At 37.8% G+C, this 26,077-nt stretch overlaps 1 protein-coding gene and 1 long non-coding RNA gene across 3 annotated transcripts; one reads left to right on the top strand and one right to left on the bottom strand.

The window, feature by feature from the left end:
• Positions 1-5,540: 5,540 nt before the first annotated feature.
• LOC6548635 (vacuolar protein sorting-associated protein 41 homolog) lies at positions 5,541-18,288 on the bottom strand. 2 transcript variants are annotated; one of them, XM_026982868.1, is made up of 12 exons: positions 18,114-18,288; positions 17,934-18,059; positions 17,711-17,881; positions 17,543-17,660; positions 17,132-17,485; positions 16,712-17,039; positions 7,269-7,337; positions 6,805-7,206; positions 6,570-6,756; positions 6,266-6,505; positions 6,088-6,214; positions 5,541-6,025 (listed from the first exon to the last, which is right to left on the bottom strand). In XM_026982868.1, exons 1-12 carry the CDS (start codon positions 18,141-18,143, stop codon positions 5,652-5,654), a joined length of 2,526 nt encoding a protein of 841 aa, XP_026838669.1. In that variant the 5' UTR covers positions 18,144-18,288; the 3' UTR covers positions 5,541-5,651. The 2 variants fall into 2 exon arrangements, with proteins under 2 accessions (XP_026838669.1, XP_026838670.1); XM_026982869.1 differs by lacking the exons at positions 5,541-6,025; positions 6,088-6,214; positions 6,266-6,505 and having other exon boundaries at positions 6,654-6,749; positions 18,114-18,286.
• Positions 15,596-16,314, top strand: LOC113564609. The gene is made up of 3 exons (XR_003408128.1): positions 15,596-15,866; positions 15,942-16,113; positions 16,222-16,314. It is a non-coding gene; the product is annotated as an uncharacterized LOC113564609 (long non-coding RNA).
• Positions 18,289-26,077: the final 7,789 nt, after the last annotated feature.

Below are 26,077 nucleotides of genomic sequence, written 5' to 3'. Positions count from 1 at the left end.
TTAGGTAGGATTCTGTTACATATGTACATTTTTTGTAACTTAATACAATATTTAATGAACAAAAAATATATATTAAATGGCAAAAAAATGAATGATTTTTGAATGAAAAAATTGTGCAATACGAGAGTATATCTTTTGGTATTTGGATGGTAGGACGTATCTCTGATAATTGGTAAGTCCGATTTAAAAATGTAAGCTGGCCTAATGCGGTCCAAATCATTTTAGATATATGTATAACTCTACATTGAACAAGTGCTGTTAGAGGCTTAATACATTAATGGTCGACTGTAATCTTCTATTAAAAAGCATATTACACATGTACTTAAAAAGTACGAGAAATCTCCAGGTTTAGTTCTAATTCATCCGCTATACCATTAAGACGTGAATTGACTCCGATTCAAAGTTGTATTTTTATCTTGAAATAAAAACTTATATTTTTTTCAAAACTTACAACCGCGAACTCGTTATTGGCGCAGTCGGTGGTCCTAAACTTATAGTGACCAACAAAGAACCTTCGTGTGTGATTTAACTTCAACTTTGTGGCTAATCCGTGCTACAAGAAGTAACTATCTGCCAGTCATACAGTGCTTAATAATTAAAACCGCTTCAACTTGGTAGCCCACTATAATAGTGTGACCGCTACTAGAAGAAAAAAAATTATTACATAAGTGCTGCAAAGGCAAGACCACTAAAGGGTAACTGAAGCCCCAGGTTTTGCCAATGACAAAGACAGTGTTTAGCCCGCAAATCAAAAAGGGGGACCGCTACGAGGAGTGATAAACAAAAACAAGAGAAACAACAATGGCACTACCACAACAACAAGTGCAACTACTCTCCGAGAATCATCTGAACCAGGCTCTATTCCGGATATGTAAAAAATATATAAATAATAACAACAATCGGTGTTATCTCCTCACTGGCCACCACTTCACTGGCTCTCAAGCGCTGCCTTTCGCGTGTTTCGCCTTCCGCTTTTGAGTGGCAATTTTTGTATTTTATACCGCAAACTCAGATCGCATAGTATAGTTATTGGATTCGCAAGCGAGCAACACAACAACAAAATACGTATACTTCATACTTCAACTATATCCATCAACTGACGTCCGCCAGTTACACGTCCTCTTCAGTGCAATCGAAATGCAAATTGGAGGCGACGCCCAACGAGTATCCCAGCTCAGTGCAGCTAATACATGGCCGGAATTGAAGGAAGCCCTAATCGCCGAGTTCAAGACCCAGACACCATTTGAAAAGCTTTTGAGACGACTATATAACACCCAATTCAATGGATCAGTTCGTAAGTTCATAGAAGAGCTTGAAGCAAAATGCTTCGTAATAACAAATAAGCTAGCTTTAGAAAATAATGAACTACATAATCACATTTATACAAACGCAATGAACAATACAGTAAAAAGCGTAATTATTAAAAAACTCCCAAATAGACTCTACATGCAATTAGCCAGATTTGATATAACAACAGTCAGTAAATTAAAGCAAATTGTACAGCAGGAGGGTTGTTATGACAGTACATGGTCCGATCACCCAAAATCCCAAAATACTCAAAATACCCAAAACTATATATAACTATAACAACACTTCAAATAATCAAAATAGAAATCAAAATTATAATCAAACATCAATTAGCCAAAATAAAAATCAATATATGAACAAAAACAATAACAGCCATGACCAGCCTTTTGAACACCTATTCCAAGAATTTAAGCAAAAACTCAACCAAGCACAGACACAAAATCCTTTAAATTATTCCAATAACTATCAACAAAATCCAGTTTCTTCATCCGCTCCGAATCCGGCAACAAAAAGGCAAAGACCTAGTACCAGCGGCCATTCAAAAATGGATACGTCCGAAAATTTTCATCTACATGGCTCGGACGAAGAAGAAGACACAATTCCTTCATAAATATTGTTTTAAACAATATACCGCTCCGATGTGTTATAGACACTGGGTCTACAATACACATCATAAGAGCAAACATTTTTAATTCTCCAGTTAAAACTACTAATTTACAAACACACACCATTAACGGTACAATAACCCTAGAGAAAATCATAATTCTAAAACCAAGTAAGCTTTGCCCTACTAAACAAGTTTTTTATATTCATAATTTTTCCGAAAATTACGATATGATATTAGGTACAGGGTTCCTAGAAGACGCCAACGCCCAAATAAACCTTGGCAAAAGAAGTGTAGTTTTAAACAACAACAGTTTCTTAATGGACTACCTACCAGAACGAGAAGGTAGCCTAGAAGACAACCCCGACTATTTGAATGTTGTACAACCATCATTATCCACTGATCATGAAGCCACAAATTATGCAATAGGAAACGAGATAAGGGAATCAAATGAATTCAGGCTTGACCATCTAAATAAAGAAGAGTCAAATGCCCTTACTAAAATTCTTCAAGAATTTAGGGACATACAATACAGAGAAGGTGAAAACTTGACCTTCACAAGTACTGTAAAGCATGTCATCAAAACTAAACATGAAGACCCAATCTATAGGAAACCTTACAAATACCCCCAGGCCTACGACAAAGAAGTCGAGGTACAAATCAAAGAAATGATTCGACAAGGCATTGTTCGAAAATCGAACTCACCCTACTGTTCTCCTATCTGGATAATACCGAAAAAAAGCGATGCTTCTGGTAAAACAAAGTTCAGGATAGTAATCGACTATCGCAAACTAAACGAAATTACTATTGATGATAAATACCCAGTTCCTGTCATGGATGAAATACTAGATAAGCTAGGTAGGTCTCAATATTTCACTACCATAGATTTAGCAAAAGGTTTTCATCAGATCCAAATGGATGAAAGCTCGATTCAAAAAACAAAAAATGGACATTACGAGTACACTCGAATGCCGTTTGGACTGAAGAACGCACCTGCAACATTTCAACGTTGTATTAACAATCTATTAGAAGACCTAATTTACAAAGATTGTTTAGTTTACATGGACGATATAATAGTTTTTTCCACTTCATTGGAAGAACACTTGTTATCTCTACGTAAAGTATTTGCTAAATTACAAGAAGCTAATCAAAAGTTACAACTTGACAAATGTGAATTTATGAAAAGAGAAACAGAGTTCTTAGGACACATTGTAACTACTGAAGGCATAAAGCCCAACCCAAATAAAATAGAAGCCATACAGAAATTCCCATTACCTAAAACTAATAAAGAAATAAAATCATTTTTAGGACTTTGCGGTTTCTACCGTAAATTTATCCCTAACTTTGCAAAAATTGCTAAACCCATAACACAAAAACTAAAAAAAGGTTCTGTTATAAATTCTAAAGATACCGAGTATATATCAGCCTTCGAAAAATTAAAATTTTTAATTATGTCCGAACCAATATTAATTTACCCAAATTTCGAAAAAGTTTGCATAAATAGAGATATAATAATAGAGGGAGACAACTTTTAACTGTTCCATACAAATCGAAGACATCTCAATGTCAAACACTATGTTAGATTACACACAAACGATTTATGTTAACAACAATATCACTAAATTAAAAGCCCTTTCTTATATACAAGCTAAAGATATTTTTGAAATCCATAACAAAGCAAATAATAAATTTCAAATAATTACATTTACTATTTTAATAGTTTAAGTTGTCATAATAATATTCTGTTACATCTACAAATATAAGAATATACCTAAGAAAATTATAATCAAATTCAAAAGACAAGTACCCACTCCTATTGAATCAAATATTATAAACAATGATGTAACAGAAATAGAAAATAATGTAAATCCTGTATTGTATCCTAAATTATTCGCCTGAGGACAGGCTAATTTCTTAAGGATGGGGAAGTAGCATATGTACCATAGTATAACACTTTGTCACACACACACACCACACACACACAGTACATATGTACCACTTGATCACACCCACCCAATCCATTTACCCCAACACATAAGTCAGATCCCAAGCTCTTGGCGACAATAACAATTTCGGCCGCGTTAACATAAACAATTGATTCATAGACATAAACATCCGCCGATACCGAAATTCATTATTCCCACCAAGCAACCAAACAGCTTACGCAGCACAAATCCTGGTAATTTTCCATGCGCAAATCTCTTAAAGAGCGCAACCCATTTGAATAAAGAGGAGAGCCTTCAAGCTCATATAAACAAAGTCGACCAAGGGTTTGCTAAGCGTTCAACTCACACTCCAGGTTTAGTTCTAATTCATCCGCTATACCATTAAGACGTGAATTGACTCCGATTCAAAGTTGTATTTTTATCTTGAAATAAAAACTTATATTTTTTTCAAAACTTACAACAGCGAACTCGTTATTATATATATTCTACATTATGTTCTAAATAAATAAATAAATATACGTTTCAACGAATCGTATACCCTTTTACTCTACGAGTAACGGGTATAAATATATATGAAAAAAGTAAATACACCTCTTTATGAAAAAAAAAATACATAAAAAAAAAACCTTAACTATATTAAGTTATTTTTCAAAAGGAGGGAGATGTAGTTTGCATAATATATTGCAACATTTAGTTACAGTGTGTTTACGTAACATTAAAGCGTGGCCATAAAACTTGACTGTCTTGCGAAAAACAAAATTTTCCCGCCACGCCGTACAGTCAAATGTATATGAAGTGCAAATGTCGGCAAATTCCCATGATTAGAATACAAAAGCGATGCATGCAACTTCTCTCGCACGCACGTTGCCACCAGCTCTATGGATAAGTGAGTGCAGTCAGGCCGCTGCCAACTTCTGTGGGCAGCGCAACCGCGACCAATTAGGCATTAATTCATTAAATATTTTATCATAAAAGGGAGCAAAAAACCTTTTCTACTTCCAAATATTAAAGAAACTCAAACTTAAAATAACATTTAAAAAGATGTGTTTTTTAACCCTAATCGAACTTTCCCATCATCCATAAAAATTGTGAAAGTATCATAGTACAAGAAATTTCACCACTTAGAAGAAATTATTAAAGATCCGAACGTCAAGCAAGTACAAGTTTGTATAGACCCAAGACGGCCAAGGACGAGAAGTTTGCAGCGACTCGAAGTCTACGAAGTAAGAACAATTTGCGTTGACCCTAAAGTTTTCCAGGCAGAAGATTGTGGATACGCGAAAATCAGATTGACGAGGCGAAACAAGGTCCCGGGGTCGTCAAGACCATGGAGTCTAACCCAGGGAAGAGGAACGAAAACTACGTTGACGTAGACTAAATTCTGATTCCTCTGAAACGCTGTGGAATCTTGAATGTGAGCTACCGCTAAGTGCCTTCTTCTAGCAGTGCTTCTTTTTTGATCGGACTCCTTCAATTTTAGTGTAACAGCCGCAATTTAATAAATTGCCTAATGGATGTTACAGCGCGGACGGTTGTATCCAATGACCGCACAAATTACGATTACCAAACCAGGTTGCTCTAGAAAACTCTAGAAGAGTCTTTTCTTCTTTCTTTAGCATGTCTCACACGCTGTACAATAATATTTCCTTATCCACCCAGCATTATTAAAATGAAATAATGGATCAGAAATAGCTAAAACTAAATTTATTAGTGAAAAAGTTGTCATTATCAATAGCTACGAATTAAATAGCTACAAAAATTTTAATTTCGTTGGAAATGATATCGCTATAAACCTATTTCTCCACGGTTAAGTTCCAAAGGTTACACTCAATGCAGTTTTTTTGCAATTTACCTTGTATGCACGGTTTATGGTATACATGACCACACACAAACCTGATTATACAATTAGAGTATGTACCTATCATCAGTACTGAACGGTGGCACAATGAGCATAGTTGTTCGTAGGAAACCTGCTGCCCACGTCTTTGCTTGGTGACTATCTCCGAGTGAATTTCGAAGTAATCATTAAGTTTAATTTGTTGGGCGGAGGATAAAATTTCACCTTGAAGATTGTAGTGCCACAGCATTTTAATAAGCGATTGTCGCAGATTTGGAATGTTCTGGCCCATTTTTATCTTTCCGACAACCACCGCAGGGCTTACGTAGTCTAATGAAAAGAAAAATAAAGTCTAAAAAAAAGAACATGTTACCAGTTACAAAGTAACTTACCAACTATGCCTTCCAAAACTTTGGTCACAATTTCAGGGTGCTTGCTAAATTCATTAATAAGTGCATTCCAAAGATCGTTGTCATCATGCTCCTTGCAAAACTCAATGGCCATTTCTATGTCTTTGATCTGAAAAATTTTAATTGAATATTAAAGTTATCTCCACCTATTTATTCTTACGCTGTGAATAATAATGTTAAGTGCTTCGGCCGCTTCTACGCCCCCCATACAACCGAGCAGGTAGACCATTTCTGGATAAAAGTTTTCCTGTTTGCATATGAACAACGCCTCCTGAATGTCATAGTCCTTTGAACGCACGAGAAAGGGCAAAAGTTTCTTTCGATCAAAAAATGCATAGAGGGAGATAAGTTTTTTTTGAAACACATTACTGGGATCCTTTTTTAATAAAGAATCTAAGTACTGCAAAAAAGAAATGTTAATAAAAGAAATGAAAATATTTTTTCATATTACAAACGCCACTTACCCAGTATAGGTACTCTTGATTGTGTTCTAGCTGATGAACAACTATTTCAGTCATTATTTTGGTCTTGTCTAGTAGTATTTCAAAGGCGCATTCACGATCCAATTGAATAAGTGGAATAATCAATTTTGAAATGACATCGTACAGTTCATACCGACGAATTAATTGAAAGACATCCTTGTTCTGCAACCTACGGACATTACTTTACTCAGTTCTTTTAATTGACTTAAATACATACTTTAAATACATGCGAAGGGCACTTTCGAAGTCCCCCTGATAAGAATATAAAAGAGCCAAAGATTCCAGCAACTGATTAGCATGTTGCTTACGAAAGTTATCATGAATGGCGTTAATAACAGCCAGACCATCATAAAGATGAGATGGCCATTCCTTGATGAGATTCAGGAAACCACATACATCAAATTTTAGGAACTCGTATAAAACCATCTCGTACACATGGGGATCGAGTTTGCATTCGTTGGATGTCGGCAGATAGGCGCTAACTGAACGTAGCTGCTGACACTTCACAAACTTAAAAACTTCTTCTTCCCAAAGGTCTTTGTCATTGCCTAGGATGCGGAGGCAAAGCTTTGCTGCATCATCATACTTCTTAAGCGCCAGTAAATGGTTAATATAAAGTCTATACAAATAATAATGGTAAGTATTAGTCTTCTTAAACGATTTAGTTTATACATTACTCACTTGGCAACGGAAAGAACAGGCATGTTACCTCCATTCGCAGCTATAAGTTCCATTGCCTCCTCAAATTTACTTTAAAATAATACAAATAAAAGTTGAGTAAGTTAATTATTTTAGCTATTTTGGATTAGATTAAGTATATTTTCCAGTCAGAATTATAAGCTTAGCTTTATTATTATGATTTTTCTATGTCAGCTGTACAGATAAGCAGTCAAATTTAAAATAAAATGCAATTAATAATTCTCGACTAGTAACGTTAAGAAATATCGTTTTGCAGTATTTTGGTTTTTAAATATTTTTTTTTTTTATAGTAAGCCAAACTGATGTGCCGGAAAGATTTCATAGCAAACCTATTGGTTTGTACAAAGCTGGTACTGGTATCGATATTTAGGACTTTTTAAGAAGTAGCCTAGTCTTCTGATCCCCTTAAAATGTTTAAAAATATTACACTAATTGCGCCGCGGTTACATTTACTTAAGTGTACCACAAGTGCTGGTAGGCTATAGTTTCTTAACGGGTCTATTATAGTCAGAACATAATACTCAGTAGGGGTCATGGAACTAATAGTTGGATCTATAGTGAAATTAGGGGATGAATTTTTAGTTAGAGACTATCAACTTCATCATGAATATGATTACAAATAAAGACTGCCCAAAGCTTCGTTTATAGTAGTCTGCTGAATCAAGGAAACAACGTAATATAAGTAATGCGATTCAAATGCAGGACTTCAAGCAGGTGATCCGTACTCAAGAATCGGAACCTTTAAGCCACCTTTAGTTTGTCGTATGAACGAATTCATCTCGATTAAATTGGCATCTTTAGGCTGTTAGCACATACCCAGTAGTAGCACCTTTTTGACTAAACCTTACATTCATATTCTGCCTAGGTTACTCCACAAATTCATGATTAAATATTCAGTCCAAAATTCAGAGCCGAAGTGAATAGAATTGGTTTCCTAAAAAAGTGTAACGTGTAACGGATAGACAAGAGAGGACCGTACCAATCTTAGGATTCATTACAAAAAAGGACAGCTGGGAGATGAAGAGCAACCACAATAGCGATACTTTTACTCTACGAGCAACGGGTATAAATAAATGGCTGGCTATCCGAATATTGATCACCATAGTGATCACAAAGAAAGAAAGTGAAATAATTAGGAATGATTTCTTTATGAATGACCTACTGACTGGAGCTGATTCGGCAGATCCAAATAAATTAATAACAAAAATATTACAAAAATTGCAGAGGGTGGGATTCAACTTAAGAAAATGGATTTCTAACAATTTCAAAGTATTACCAACTTTGGAGCGCAATAAGGTTCTCAATATTATCAATATTATTAAAATAAATGTATTACAACTTCAGGACTGATGTGGGAACCTCAAAATGATTTATTTAAATTTAACGTAAATTGCAATAAATCAAAACATACAAATAAGTGCGTTGTGTTATTAACGCTATCAAAAATATATTATCCGTTAGGATGGTTGGCACCAGTTACTATTTTAGGAAACTTTTTTTCAAAAACTTCGGATAAATAAAAGTGAATGGGATCAGGAATTATCCATTGACGATAGAAATTTTTGGAAAAGATATAAAGAAAATGTATTATTGTTAGAAAATATATGAATCCCAAGCTGGATTAATTCAAACAGTTCTTCGCCTCCTAAGAAGGATATGCTGCAGTAGTCTATGCTAAAGTAGAACAAGCTCATTTGCTGCTAATTTGCACCTAATGTGTGCAGCTAATTTGCTTAGTGATTTAATACAAAAGCTAAAAGTATCAATCAGTGATTCCACGATTACTTTAGCATGGGTTAATAGTGGTCAAAGTAATATCAAATTTATTAGAAGAACGGATGACATTCGGAAATTAACAAATACTGAATGGAATCATGTTAAGTCAGGGAATAATCCAGCAGATTTAGCATCTAGGGGAGTGGATTAACCAAATGTGATATTTGGTGAAAAGGGGGCCATTTCAAGTATAGCTGAACCAAAAGAACTTTGGCCTCGGCAGCAGTCTGTAGAAGAACCTATCTTAATAAATACGTTATTAAGGTAAGGTTAATAAAAAGATATTTCAGTGTAGAAAAGCTTATACGTATGATAGCATACATAAATAGATATGTGCAGATAAAAAGAGAAAATGAAGTCGACCCATCTATTCTTTCAGTAGACGAACTAAAAATAGCTGAAAGGGTTGTTATTAAGAAACACAGCCTGAAAAACAACAGCACCTTACTTCGGAGGTATTTGGGAAGCGTATAATCGGCGACAATATTTTGACATACGAAGAAATAGAAGCGTGTTTTAACTCAAGACCATTATACACTATAGTTAATGAGATGGGTCAACCAACAGTTTTAACACCAGGTTTACACAGGCCTTTAGGAAAAGTCGAACCGATGGAAGATGAAAGTATCGGAAATTTGGATAGGATGACCCTTATTAAAAAAATGAGGAAAGATTTTCATACGCTTCAGCAAAGGAATAAATGGAAAAGTTAAAAAAACAATAAATGCCCCGTTACAATTTATGGGTTAATTGTATCATATTTTATATGGTATTATGGATTATTAGAATTAGAAGAAAATATGAAGAATTTATTAGAAAACTAGAACAGCCTTGATACACTTATTCAAAAACAAACATCAGTAGTTGATTCAACTACTAATTTATTAAAAAGAACAACCAAAGATGTTAACGTAAATTTTAGGTGTATGAAAATAAGAATTGACAACATTACAGGAGTCTTTAAAGAAAATTATTATGTTTAATAAGGAATAGATAAAATTCTTTATGATTACGAAACAGCTGCTTTCCTTGATCGAAGAAAGTGAACAAATTCAATTAAGCAGCTTAATTGATATTTATTACGATAGGCAAAATACAAATATTTTTAGCTCAAATCAGCTTAAGAAGGAAATTGCAAAAATTCAGCAGTCTTTCTTTCTGAGAATTTAGTAATTCCAGGGAAACGGTCAATTTGGAATGAAAATCAGATAATAATCCGAATATTTAATTTATAATTTTGAAATAGATTCTTATTACATAATGAAGAAATTTAGTAATTCCAGGAAAACGGTCAGGAACGGAACTTAAGGAGGTGTATATACGCTGTTAACAGCCAGGGGTTTATTTATCGAGGACAAATTAATCATTCGTGCAAATCATTGCACTAATCATTGGAGCCTCTGTTTAGTAGGCATCCAATATCCGAATATTTAATTTATAATTTTGAAATAGATTCTTATCGCATAATGGAGGAAGCTACAGAAATTCTGCGAGTGATAATGAATGTGAGATTCATTCATTTGAATTTGAAGGATTGAATAATGCAATTAAATACATAAAAGAGCATCATTACAAATTGAAGGATCCAGATTTCCATCATATTTCCGAACATGCAAGCCTAATTAGTGCTTTAGTAATCAATGTAATATTAATAATATATTTCATACGCAACAGACAAAGAAAGCAAGCAATAAGCTTCGCAGGTCCGTTGCCAGTATTATAAATGTTAACAGTTAAGATAAAAAAAATAAAGAATAAATTTATATAAAAAATAAGAATACAGTCCACTATATCACTGTTTTTTAAAAAGAAAAATTTACTTCAAGATGGCCTTGCTGGCAGAAGGTTCACACATGAAAACGGATATATAGAATTATATTGAATGTAAAGTCAAACATGAAAGTAAAGTCAGAATGTATTGTCAAACATTTCTTTGCCTATATCTAAAAACAATCAACGCATGAGCGTTAGATATAGATATCTGGGAAGATACGACGAACTCCTGCGTGGGTTCGACCGGCAGCTAGGACCATATACAATAAAGAGGGGACACTTAACACTAACGCAGACGCACTTTGCAGAGTACACAAACGAAAAAAATTTATTCAAAAATACAGAGATGACACCACAAGGATTCTTTGGATTCATCACCAACAAGTAGGACGGATGAAGGATGTCCGAATGTGAACGTATTCAAATTCAAATCAAATCTTTAAGTGATACCCTCAACGTCTTCTCACTTCAAAGCGAACAGGGTTTTTTTTCTGCGCTGCGATTTTATTTTTTTGCTTTTCCCGAAATCAGCGGTGGATTTCTATAAATTCTTTAATAAAAAACCATTCGCTTCGCGGTTGAATCTTTACAGATTAGTCCAGTTTTAAAGTTTTTTTAACTTTTGTGGTTTTTTTAGTTTTTTATTTGTTTTTGCATTTTGTTTACTCTTCCTTTCGTTCGTTGTCTGTAGTGCTGTTCGGGGCTGTTTTTGTGTGCTCATTAACTGTACTGTGCACCCGTACTGTGCATACAAAATCCACAGTTCTAAGCGTGAAGACTGCGGTCTTGCGGTACATTTAGCTGCTCGCTCGCAAGTTTCGGATTTGTTTCTTTGTACAGTGCACCGAATTAAAAAAATTATGGAAATTATGCTTCCAAAACAAATGCCGTCAGGTAATATGTGCACACTAAGTGCACTGGTTCTAGCGGCCTATGGGTTGCGATCGAGGTGAAATCGTTTCTACGCCAAACTAAAGGTGCCTGAAAAGGACAGATCAGCAGTTTTGGCGTCGCTAGAGATAGTTTTTGTCGAGCTGACAATCTCCTTTCTGCTCTAGATTCGCACTTTAATAGACTTAAGCTATTTGAGGAATCGCAAAAGCGCAAGAAAGACGCTGGTGGTTAGCTGCAAAAAGTGGTATCGGCAAAACAAAAGTCTATAACATAAAAGTTGAAAAAAATTAACTTTTCTTTCGCTAGGGAAATTTCATTTTTTAATGTAACTCTCCCTAATGAGCTATTTTTGATTATATTATATGTTATGGTGATTTTTGGTCGGATAGTTAAGAAGTCAGAAGTATTTTAGTCGGAAGCTAAGATCAAAAATAGGAAAAAACGGTACGTGGCAATTAAACTTCCCACACGTGGCCAGACCACTGCCTCCTCTTCTAATTCTTCCTCTTCTTCCTTAATAAAGTAACATCTAATCTTACTATCGAAATTATTGTAATTGGTCTTAATTGACTTTAATTAGTCGTATCTTTAATTGCGCGACAAAATGGCGGATGCTATAAATATTTTCAAATCATTTTTTAACTTTTGAGTTCGGATGTACTATCCGTCTATCTCCAACAAACCTCCTTGGTTTAATAATCAGTTGACAAACCTAAGAAATGTAAAGTCCAGATATTATTCGAAATTTATAGATACCGGTTCTTATTCTATTTTTTCTAAATAATTAAGTGCTCTGTTAAGTTTTACAGTGATTAATGCTCAGTGTTACAATAACTTTCAACAGTTGTAAATTCCAGTTCCTGTGCGAACTGTGCTACAATTTTATAATTTCGCTAACACTAAGCGCAAACCAATTTCTTAGCCTTTCTCATTATTTTTTTAAAATACTACTTTAACATCGAATCAGGCAATATACGATCTATTTGCCCAGTTTTTTTAAACAACGTATTCTACATTACCTAATTCTGAACAGCCTTACTATTAATTAAAGCCGAATTCAATATTTTTTCCCATTCCAAACAAAAGCTCACGGCTTTACGATCTTCAGCTTTTCAGGTTTTGTTCGGATGCGTTGTGCAAGCCTCTACTGAAACTATTTACCTTATCTCTGGATTCTTTACAGTTCCCCCATATATGGAAGGAGTCCTTTGTGATACCTCTCCATAAAAAATGTAGCAAATTTTAGATCAATTATATCACCTTGCCAGCAATGTTTTTTGAAGCGCAGATGAAGAACCAAATCAAGAAGCTACCTTCCTTTGTAACAAAGGGCTTCAAAAAAAATAATTTTTAAACATATGTCATATACACTGACTTTAGTAAATAATTTGACTTCGATAATCCTTTTGGTTGGGAAACTTGATTTATTACGTTTCCCTGTTGATTTTCTAAATTGAATTTTAAGTTATCTTAACGGCAGGGCGCAACGGGTCCTCTTTAAAAATGATCTTTCTTGTATTCTCCGAGTCACATCCAGCGTTCCTCAGGGGAGCCACCTTGTTCGGCTCCCTTTCACCTTATTTATAAACGACCTTCCCTTAGTAATAAAACATTCGCGTATACTTATGTATGCAGACGATGTTAAATTATGCCTGATTTATAAGGACATTTCTTGCCATTCGGACTTAGATAGACTCTAGATAGTTTTCAAACATGGTGCCGTGATAACGTAATAAACTTAGACCCTAAGCAGACCATATTTCGTCTACTGTCAATAAGGTCAGGGGAGAGCTTGGTTCTGTAAAAATGTGGTCAAAGGAATTTAATAAAACTTACATGACCAAACTTTATATTACCTCCTTATTCCAGGAGATATTGATGTTAATTAATTTATCTTCCCTAAATAACCGTAAGACAATGCTTGGAACAGTCTTTATTTGTAATCTGATTCGTGGTGAATATGATAGTCCCGACTTGGCTAGTCGGCTAAACTTCACTGTTCCAAGCAGATTCACTAGAAACTACTTAGCCCTAATTTTAAATCATTGTAGATCTAACTATGATTTGCACAACCCCTAAGGAGTATTGTGTTCTGACTGTAATATACTTTATCCTATTACCTCTATTCCTGAATCTCTGCCGCTCTTAAAGCGATCTATACTAACTTTTTATAACACATATTTATATCTTACTTATATTCACACATTTCTTCGTTCCATTACTATTTCCTATTTCGCGTCTATCTTCTCGCGAATCCTCTGTCGGTTAGGCGGCAAGTGTAGTCGTGAGTTCAAAAAGAAAACCTTTGTTAACTGATGTTCGTACTCTGTGCTTCAACTTTTCAGCTCCTTGTACACTGTACAGCCTCTACAATTGGCTGTATAACTTACATTTATACTTGTAGAGTAACCGCCCAAAATTGCTATGCCCACACATTTAAAAAGATTTAAAATTTGTTTTTTCGTTTTACTATTTGTTTTGCTAATTTTTATACATATGCCAAGAACATATTGGCCACGCCCACTCTAACGCTCACAAATCGACCGACACGGCCACGCATTTTAAAACAGTTTACATTTTTTTCATTTTATGTTGTCCAGCCAATTCCTATTGATAATCCAAAAACAATTTTACTATTTGTTACTTATAATTTCTGAGCTTTAAAACACCCCTAAATGGTGGTTAAAATTAAGAGGTAAAACATATAATTCAAAGCCGTTTAAAATTGCCCTTTGTTCCTGAGACAAGTTTAAGAAAACTTTAAAAGATTATCAGTAAAGGAAGCTAGAATGCTTTTTGATAGGATCTAGAAAGTTTATTTTGCTGGATTCATCCATTGCGACCTGAACTGGACTAAGCTTTATTTACGTAAGTATTGCACATTGAATGAGTAACAGCACTATTTTCCTGACATGTATCAAATCGTAACCTAACTTTGAATTTAAAAGAGAATTAAGTGCTCGACAACCCTGTACCCCTACAATTCTTATCTTAGTCTGTTTGCAATACTATTTTCTTTCACTAATAAAGTTTCCTCTCTCATTCCTTTCCTGTGCCTGACGCAGATTTGTTGTTTTTTTTGCTTGTTCTATGGCCTACAGTGCAGGACAGAACAGGATCTAAGCGCCTTTCTCCTTGCTCTGAAGAATATTTTATTTGTTTAAGATCGGTATTTAATCAAAAAATTTTACCTAATTTCTTGAGTGAGTTAAAAAAATAAGCAAGCAAGTCTGTATGTGCGCACACTTTCAAACGGAAATCAATTTTCATCTAAGAAACTTATTCATTTACAGATTTTAGCAATTTCGTTATAGATTATTATATTAGATTTTATAAATAAATAGGGCCAATTAAATTTAGTTTAAATAAATACCAGTACCATTCAAATTCAAAATATCGCGCTGTATTTTAAAAACACTTAAACAATAACAATTTTCTTATCATTGCAATATTTAGCACCTATATATTCACTGAAATTTAAAAAATATTAGCAGTTTCTATGTGATAGTCACAAGTAGTAACAATACATTTTCTAATAAATATAATAAAAAAAACCATATTATAAAAGAAATATTAAAATATACAACCTGTTAAAATTGCGAAATCATTGTCTTCGCATAATTTTCACAAGTCGCATATTTAATACACTAATGATACACTAATGCATGAGAATACGTGTGCGCACATACATTGGTCAGCTGTCACTGTATGCCGACAAGAGAGCTGCTGACTCTGGAGCGCTTTCTCTCTTTCTCTGGCTATTAAACAATCTATTAATCTCCAGCGAGAGCCTGGAGCAGCACGAAAAAATCGTGTTCAAAAAATCGTATGGCGTTACGCATCTAGTTATTCGAATGTCTTTGGTGTAGTCAATGCCCTTGATTTCTACTATTAAAAGTTACTGTGTAAGCATTCGGAATAGCTATACTTATGGCTGCTGATTTAGTAGTTTAGAAATAGTCATTGAATGGAGTATTTATTTGAGCTCGATATCTGATAAAGTTATGTAGTTGAACCTTTCGTTATCCTGCAGTTCCGCAATTCATCGCTATTTAAAAAGCATCACAAAATCAGCTGATACTCTCAACGACTCTCTCGAGCACGATGTCTCTCCTACAAATTTTGAGTATCGAAATGGTAAGTATCGAGTAAATTATAAGTTATAAGCATCATCATCAACATATTCATCACTTTTTCATTATGTACTAGCAGAGACGACATTCTCAGTCGGCAGAGGCATCAAAAGTAAAAAGACAGGAACGAACAAAAGGAAAATAACAAGAGAGAATGAAATGAGTTAACAGATTCCTTTTCTCAAAGGCACGCGTCCTTCTTGTGTACCTACGATTAGATGTTTTTGAAAAAGCAAAGTGAGTGCTAGAATGTAAGTATCTGTGAATTTAATTCATTAAATACTCCAGATAATGTATTCATTTAAGATAAATTGATTTAATACATTTTTGTCTTGCTATAAAAATATTTTTACTTCAAGGTTAATTAATCATGTGGTCATATATTCCAAATCAACTGAAAAGAAGCTGGACTCAACTTCTGATAAAGACGCCCAAGTTGGAATTTTATATTTGTATGCTTAAACTTAATTTTGTTGTATAATTTAAATAATGAGTCCAAATTAAAAATAATACATTTTTATTAATAAATGAAATGTGTTGTTGAGTAATCACTGTAAGGTCAATGAAAAATGGACCCGAAAAATCAGTAAAAAGCTATAAAGATTTTTGTCTCTTCGAAAATTAGTGGGGAAATTGTGATTTTGCGTAGTTTCAGTGGTGTTTTTGTAATGGTTTGTCTTAGCGATAAATCACTAGGACATACCAATGTTAAAGTCATCTCTAGTTTTCATACAAATTAAGCGGCGATACACCAATGAAAGTGTAGTGAATGAAACTGCAGGGTAACTGAGATGTTTAACAATGTCATAAAAAAATATTTAAAAGAAATAAAGAAAAGTATTGGCTTACCTATGTTTAACCAACCATTCTATACGATCATCTGTTTCAATAAGACTAGCTACCACAATATCCTTTGGGGCCACAATATAAAAACGATTCTCCTCGATTATGCCACCCAAGCTATAGTCATTCACGGTGTACTCCTCAAAGCCGCGTAAAGTTAAACTATCTGTGCAGATTTCCTCGCTGTTATTCATTTTATATTCAATAACGCATAATACAGGTCGTAGGGCTTTAAAAGAAGAGCTTTTTTCCTTGCGATAGCCAAGCACCACCAATTGCTTTACAGATAATGGTGCAAGCCCACATACGTAGAAAGTTGTTTGAAATGTTGAGACTACAATGGTAAAATGACATTAAAAATTTAAGTATTATCAACTTCACTGTGTGGTTCCAATTTAATTAATAGTTTTAGTAGACTTTACATACTTGGATCCACAATGTAGACTGGCAGTTTGCCAGTTGAAGCTTCGATTGAATCTCTCTTTCGAATCACGCAAACTCGAATAGTATCTACCCAGCCAATTAATAAAGTATGATTGTTGGACCACCGAAGGTGGCATCGAAAATTTTCTAATCGCTCCTCAGAAGGAACCTCCCATTTTATTAATCCAAGTGAGCATCTTTCGTTTAAATCGTAGACTCGAACACCTATGTGACTCGCCCAGGCAATAAAGTTGCCATGCCAGCAGATCGACAAAACACTGCCTTCGACTGAGCACAGTTCAACTGGTTTAAGCTTATTTAGCAAGTTACGCTCGTACAAGATAAGTTTGTCGTCGCCTACGAAAAAAAAAAAATTTAATGGCGATAATTTGACAGAGATTTTAAACTACATACCCACAGCAAATCTCTTAATGTGAGCTTTGGAATCCGGATCCAGTGATACGACCTTTATAAATTTGCCGAAGCTGAGACTGTGATTGCTTTCGCAGCTAAATAACCCCGTTATGTTGACCTAGGAATAGAGAAGGATGTTTTCTATCGCCACCAAGCTCAGAGACTCACTTTTCCGTCGTCGGAGCATGTGGCCACATACTCGCCTTTATGGTCGATATCAATATTGTTTACTGCCACTTTATGAGTGTAACGTTCGCTATTGCTCAGATTTGAGTAGACTGAGTTTCCTTGATGGTCAAATATATAAACACGTCCTCGGAATGTTCCAAATATAAGAAACTATTATATGTATGTATTTTAGAATACTATAAAAAATATGGTTAGGTCACACCTTCAAGTGTACAGCGCTACAAGTAATAACATCCGCATTAAGTATGTTTTTTAAATCGTTTGCAAGACGTTGGTACTTAAATTTGGGTTCCACATCTTCCTCATTTTTGCTATAGGTCTCAGCGTCCTGAAAAGAAGAAATTTAATATCATCCGTTTACCAATGAATCTAAAATGCTTACACAGCTCATGGGCGGCAAAGAGTTAGCCATTTAACACAAATGGAAACTTCGTTTTTACAATAACGATATAATACAAAATGATGTTTTCTTCCACTATTTACGGTTACAAATAAAACAGTACGCAAAAGTATTTATTATAAAACGGTCTTATTATTCAATTTTTTATAGCTGTGTCCCACTGATTTGTTTTCATTTTTCACAGAATGTCCCGTTTCCACAATGATCGATTTGACCTTGCAAGCCGCAGCAGGTTTATAATCCAAGAGAAAACCTAGATGGAACCTAAAACAGATTAACACAAAAGAGAACGCTATAATAGAGATCCTCTACGTTCAGATACCCCTTACTCAGCTAATAGGCGTTCGAACTACTAATTTCGGCATTTGTCTGGAATATCCATTGCTGAGCGAAAAAAAAAAAATCAAAACACCCGCACGGAGTGGGTGTGGTCAAAATGCGTTGGGCAAATTAAAAAAATTAAGACACATGAAAACTAATCAAATATTTTCAGAAGTATGGGCGACTTGGGCAGTTATTTTTGGCATTATAATGGGCTTGCCTAAAATGTTTTTGGTATATCGTAAGAAAATAATAAAATAAACTAAAATTTTTCAAAATACCACCCACGACCAGGTCTGTGGGAATAGCAACGTTCTGTAAAAAATTAAAATCTTCCTTCCATTAGTATTAAATAGAGCAAGTTTTTACTGAAAAGAACAACATCGGCAAAATTGTCGTTAACGGAATTTTGTTTTAATTTACAATGTTTTTTAATGTTTATAGTATACGTTAAAAATATACTTTTTACCTTTAGTTAACAGAACAGTACAACGAACTGTGAACTATCAAAGTCATTATAGGAATTAGGAAGTGTAAATGTTCTTTAAATTTACATATATTGAAAATGATAGAAATACTAGCATATTTTGACACTGTTATATGAATGGTTTTCATCAAACATCAACATATGTGCTATATATGTAAATTAGAGAGAAAAGTTTAGTCGGCTTTTATTCAGTAATGAAACATTTTTTTATATTATTGGTAAGAATAATAAGAATACTTAAAATTTGCACATAAATAGAAAATACGAATATAATATAAACACATCCAAAAATTGTCGCCGTGGCACCTTTTTGCGGTAATTTAATTTATTTGTACGGGCTGATGTGGGTGCTTTTTTTAAATTTATATAATATATGTTATGAACCCTCTCCAAGTATATTCCTCCCTCCCCTATCCGAACGCCGCCTTATACGCGCACTCCCGTTGCGCCACTTGACGGTCAACCACTCCTAAGTGCATTCCGTAAGAACGCTGACTTCGCCCCCCGCCTTGCACACTAACTCGACGACGATTCGACAGCCACGCCGGCTACAATGTGCTGCGTCTGCAGACGACACTTTGTTGCTGGGAGCAGTGCAGCCGCCGGATATTGGGTAAGCGACCGCTGACATAGTGTGGGTCACATTTCGGGCTCTTGCCCACAGCCGCTGACATAGCACGGCTCACATTTCGGCCGCTTACCCGACAACTACGCGGGGTCGCCCCTCGCCCTGCGCTGTCTAAAAAACGCTGCATTCAGCAAGGGGGCCGGAGAGCTAGTGAGAGCCAGCACCAACGCCAGAAGGCAGTCTTCCACGGACAACCGATCAACACACTTGCTTAAATTCCAGCTAATCATTGTAATCTCGACTTAAGCTCATACAATAAAATTATAACGTACGATAAACAGCGACTGTTTATTTACTCCGGAGAATCCTGGCAAGGACGAGGCGACTATCCACGAAAGCATCCGGAATGCTCCTGCTATTGAATAGGTGAGCTATGCGGCTACGAGAGCCGCAAGAACGAAGCGAGAAACAGCACTCGCTTAACTGGCACCCGAACAGTCAGAATCCTGACTATCATGGTTAAAACAGAAAAAAAAAAACACAACAAAAAAACTAAAAAAAAAGATAAAGAGTAAACCACGAAATGTGGTGAGTAACGACAAGTGACAAAGTGGCAGTGATGTGGAAGTGGAATTATAAAAAACAAACGATCACCCGCCGCAGTGAGAATGCCGCTACAACCTGTAGCTGGAACAACATTCTGCATAGGCGCAAAAAATCGTATAAAACGAAAACATAAGATTACCTGCAGCAGCGTTAATGCCGCCTCCGTCCAGGAGCGGCGCACATTTTACGCGGGCGTAAAGTGTCTACCCTAAATATAAAAAAAGGGAACCTATGTAGTGACCCACTGCGGCGATTTGACTACAGCCGCGAGTGCAAAGCTCATAGCGTCAACCCAAAACCTAGATAAAACAAGAAGAATAATATCAAAATAAAGTGTGAATCGTGAATTAAGGCGGGTGGCAATCTGCTGGATAGGCTGAGCGATGCGGAGGCGCCCGAAAAAGCTGCCCAGTGGATTGTGTGGCAACCGTACCCTAGTAGGCAAAGGCCTTTACCCGAAAGGAAAAATACGGACCCAGTGCCCAGTGCCCAGTGCTAAGTTCCACCCAACACAAAGTTCGTCCGTCACTGTCGACATACACTGAATAAATTAAAAGCTAAATAAAATAGAAACAGAAATAACAAAATAGGAAAAAAAGGAAAAAAACCGCAATAAAACTAAAAGAGAAAATATTCTTTTTCTTCCTACAGACACTAAGAAGAAACGATACATTCAACACTTCAACACGTCCACACGAGGATAAACACTAACTAAGGGTGAGTGAAACAACATTTACTATCTGAGCTATTTACTATCTGAAAAAATCCGTCACTTAATGCACTCCTTGCCCAAATGACCGGGCTTAAAGAAGTCATGAGAAAAATTAATAATAGGATGAATACTTAGAATCTGAAAATGTAGCCCGTAACCCAATAGTTACCCCCTCGGTGCCCTAGCCTCGCTGGCTAGCCTTGGCGGGGCCAGATACTTCACAACACTCAAGTGTTACTTACTTCGGGGTTCCATCAAATACACATAAAACCGTCCGATACGGCGAAAACGGCATTCTCCACCCTAAACGGGAAATATGAGTTCCTCCGCCTTCCCTTCGGTTTGAAAAACGCCCCGGCCATCTTTCAACGAATGATCGATGGCGTTCTTCGGGAACACATCGGCAAAATCTGTTACGTTTACATTGATGACATCATCGTCTTTAGTAACGACTATGATAGCCACTGGAAGAACCTTCGCCTGGAATATTGCCGCGTTCAAAATTCGAATAACGCAGAGGCTGGTTATGGACTTGTCGGATGCCGAAGAGATCTGCGAAGTTACGAGAACATCGCAGAGTCCATAGGGGTGCCAGAGAGGTGCGCCTGCAGCTTCTGGAGAAATACTATTTCCCCCAGATGGCTAGTACCATCCGCAGGCAACTGTCGTCGTGCGAGTGTTGTAAGCTCTTCAAGTACGAGAGACACCCTAATAAACCATTTCTCAACCGACACCTATCCCAAAGTACCCGTGTGAAATTCTTCACATCGATATTTTCACCTTGGGAAAAAAGATTTACCTGAGCTGCATAGACAAGCTCACGAAATTTGCCAAGCTCTTCCCTCTCGAATCGAAATCCGCGATTCATCTACGGGAAAAACTAGTTAAGGTACTTCACTACTTTACTGTCCCGAGGGTACTGGTCTCTGACAATGAGAGAGGCCTTCTGTGCCCAACAGTTTTGAATTACCTGCGTACATTGGGTATCGGTCTGTACAACACGCCGACCCAGAAAAGCGAAGTCAATGGTCAAATCGAGAGGTTTCATTCTACCTTCCTCGAGATCTTCCGGTGTTTCAAGCGCGAACACCCTGGCTTCAAATTAAATGAATTGGTTGCCGTTGCGGTGGATAGGTACAATAATTCTATCCACTCAGTAACTAATAATAAACCAGTGGACCTGTTTTTTGACCGCTCGGCCAGAATCAACTACCAAGGTCTAACTAACTTCAGAACTAAGGTTCGAGGTTCGAGGACGTTCGGGGTCTGATTGAATACCGGCAAGAGCTCGCAAACGCGGCTCATAATAAGACAAGGTCTGAGCCTATCTTATATAACGAGGGTGACAAAATATTCGTGGCCAATAAACAAATAAAAAAAAAAGAGAAGCAACGTTTTAAGGCCGAGGAGAGGGCCGAGGGCCAAGACAGGCAAGATCTTCCATAAGTCAGACCTACGGAACTGAAATGGCATCAGATCGTTTGTGTGCGTTTTACACGCCTCCCCTACACGACCACGATAATATAATTTAAGTAACATCATGAAAAAGAATTTGACTCATAAGACTATTCTCTCCAACCAATATCGCAAGTATCATTGTCACCCATATGGTGGGGGCCGCAGACATCTTTAAATATGAGGCTCCGCTCGTCCCGCTACAAGAGGTCACCGTCTGGCGCGTCAACGGCCATTTCAAACTGGCACATGTAATCGACTTAGGAAGACTCGAGTCGCTGATCCAAGAGGCTCAACGCGAGGCGATGCAGCTGACAGATCCCCGGATTGCGGCGTTGGTGGCGTAATACTTGGAGGAGTCACAGGACGGCCTGTCGAGACTGACGGGTGCACAGCGGGGACGTCGATCTCTGGACTGGATTGGGTCCACCTGGAAATGGATTGCGGGCTCACCGGATGCGTCGGACTGGGACGCCATCCTTCATGCTCAGGAAAATGTCGTAAAAACGGCCGACCAACAAGTAAGGATAAACGCTGGGTTGCTTGATGCCTCTCACGAGTCCCTGAGGCAACTGAACGAGGTTACTGCAAGGGTCAATGCCATCGACTGAGATCAGCATGCGGCTACGACCCTATTGCACAAGGCCTTGATCATCGATCATAGATCATAGATGCGCGTATAGAACTGGTCGAGGACGGTACAATGTTCTTATCCAACTTTAACGGGCATTGGAAGCCGGACACAGCACCCACAACTTGATTGGAACCTACATAGACCAGTTCGCTAATGAGACGATTAGTGTGGCGGGAACCTACACGAGCTACTCTACGAGCCACCTCATGGTTATGCCAGCGATACTGACTACAGTCACCGCCACCGGGTACGCGCCTTCTCTCTACTATGTAAACGGCTTCAACATGGAAAATCTGAGGACACTCTCTGAAATGTCCGAGAGGGTTTCCTTCTCCTTCCTTCTGGAGGCATTGGTCGCATTGGTTGTCGGAGCGACTCTTTACACCATAGGGTATCCCTGTAGTGACCAACAGCACCCCAGACCCGGTGACGTTAGACGCTGGCCGGGCACCCAAAGCCCTATAATCTGCGGGACGCAGATCTTGAGAGGGGAGGAGTTATGAACCCTCTCCAAGTACATTACCCCCTACCCTATCCGACCGCCGCCTTACACGCGCACTCCTGTTGCGCCACTTGACGGTCAACCACTCCTAAGTGCATTCCGTAAGAACGCTGACTTCGCCCCCCCGCCTTGCCCACTAACTCGACGACGCATTCGACAGCCACGCCGGCTACAATGTGCTGCGTCTGCAGACGACACTTTGTTGCTGGGAGCAGCGCAGCCGCCGGATATTGGGTAAGCGACCGCTGACATAGCGTGGGTCACATTTCGGGCACTTGCCCACAGCCGCTGACATAGCACGGCTCACATTTCGGTCGCTTACCCGACAACTACGCGGGGTCGCCCCTCGCCCTGCACTGTCTACAAAACGCTGCATTCAGCAAGGGGGCCGGAGGGCTAGTGAGAGCCAGCACCAACGCCAGAAGGCAGTCTTCCACGGACACCCGATCAACATACTTGCTTAAATTCCAGCTAATCATTGTAATCTCGACTTAAGCTCATACAATTATAACGTACGATAAACCGCGACTGTTTATTTACTCCGGAGAATCCTGGCAAGGACGAGGCGACTATCCACGAAAGCATCCGGAATGCTCCTGCTATTGACTATTGACCATTGCTATAATGGTTAAAAAAAAAAAAATAACAACAAAAAAATAAAAAAAAAGATAAAGTGTAAACCACTAAATGTGGTGAATAACGACAAGTGACAAAGTGGCAGTGATGTGGGAGTAGAATTATAAAAAAAAAAACGATCACCCGCCGCAGTGAGAATGCCGCTACAACCTGTAGCTCGAAAAACATTCTGCACAGGCGCAAAAAATCGTATATAACGAAAACATAAGACCATCTGCAGCATCGTTAATGCCGCCTCCGTCCAGGAGCGGCGCACATTTTACGCGGGCCCTAAATATAAAAAAAGGGAACTTATGTAGCGACCCACTGCGGCGATTTGTCTACTGCCCCTGTAGCTTATTCGCGAGTGCAAAGCTCATAGCGTCAACCCAAAACCTAGGTAAAACAAGAAGAATAATAACAAAGTAAACTGTGAATCGTGAATTAAGGCGGGTGGCAATCTGCTGGATAGGCTGAGCGGTGCGGAGGCGCCCGAAAAAGCTGCCCAGTGGATTGTGTGGCAACCGTACCCTAGTAGGCAAAGGCCTTTACCCGAAAGGAAAAATACGGACCACCGTGCCCAGTGCTAAGTTCCACCCAACACAAAGCTCGCACGTCACTGTCGACATACACTGAATAAATTAAAAGCTAAATAAAATAGAAACAGAAATAACAAAATAGGAAAAAAAGGAAAAAACCATTGCCCACAATAAAACTAAAAGAGAAAATATTCAATTTCTTCCTACAGATACTAAGAAAAAACGATACATTCAACACGTCCACACAAGGATAAACACTAACTAAGGGTGAGTGAAACAACATTTACTATCTTAGAAAATCCGTCAATAAAGTAACTTCATTAAAAAGTAAAATATTGGAAATCTTGCGTGTCTGCTTATATTGTCCTTTGCACTTATTTTAAAAAATGGAGGAAATTAAGGAGACACTTAATGCACTCCTTGCCCAAATGACCGGGCTCATGAGAAAAATTAATAATAGGATGAATACTTAGAATCTGAAAATATAGCCCGTAACCCAATAGTTACCCCCTCGGTGCCCTAGGTGCGTGCGCGCAACCAATTCGAGCTGAGGGAAGTTTTCACGCTTCCCGATTGAGTTTAGGAACTTCAAACGTTCGAGGGGCAGTCCGAGAGATACGTCTCTTGGGTCAACCGTGCGCAAGCCATCTTGGATGACTATGAAGTCATCAAAAGAAAACCTTTGTTCCGAGCCATAGTCTGCCACATTAGACAGAAAATAAGAGGCGAAGCCGAAGGAGCTCTTGACTATGACGACTGGCCAGAGACTACAAAAGTTCTAGCGTTACACTACGCGGATAAACGCGATGTGCGAACGCTGGAGTATCAGCTTCGCCAGTTGAGCCAAGGGAATAAGACTTTGGAAGAATATTATTTGGAGGTGAATAAACACCTCTCTCTTATCCTCAACGGATTAAAAGCCATGGGACACCCAATGGAGGCAGTCAGAGCCCTGTCCGAGCATTCCAGGGACAAGGCCCTCGACGTCTTCATTCGAGGAGTCGGTAACGACGCCTCCAGACTGTTGGTCATGCGTAGACCAAAAGATTTGCAGGAAGCATACTTCTTTTGTAAGGAGTTGCAGGCGGTTGCCCCGAGAGGAGGCTCGTTCGCCCAGTTTCCCCCACCTGCGAATTTTGCACCAGAATTTTACCGGCCGGCGAGCGGCCCTCGCCTCACTCCTGCCTATCAGGAAAATGGTAGACCTTCGTTAGGTTCGGGATATGGTGGCTCGCAACACAGCAATCGCTTCCAGGGCCCAAGACCGGCCATTAAAATGGAGTCGAATCGATCAGGCCAGTCCTACCGTTCATATTACAGGTCTCCTCAAAGCGAGGGTTCCGGTATAAGGAGAACAACGTCTGAATAACAGAATCCGTTCCAAAGGGCAACGAAACTCTATCACATGGAGCCCGTACCTGAACCTTCAACTACTATCCCTGCTGAACATGGCAAAGTCCTTCCAACTGACCCATACTACGATCAACGCGGTGCTGAGAACATCGGC

This window comes from Drosophila erecta, unplaced genomic scaffold (genome assembly GCF_003286155.1).
Source record: "Drosophila erecta strain 14021-0224.00,06,07 unplaced genomic scaffold, DereRS2 tig00000246-arrow-arrow-pilon, whole genome shotgun sequence".
Classification (NCBI taxonomy): domain Eukaryota; kingdom Metazoa; phylum Arthropoda; class Insecta; order Diptera; family Drosophilidae; genus Drosophila; species Drosophila erecta.
This window is presented reverse-complemented; position numbering and strand designations above follow the sequence as displayed.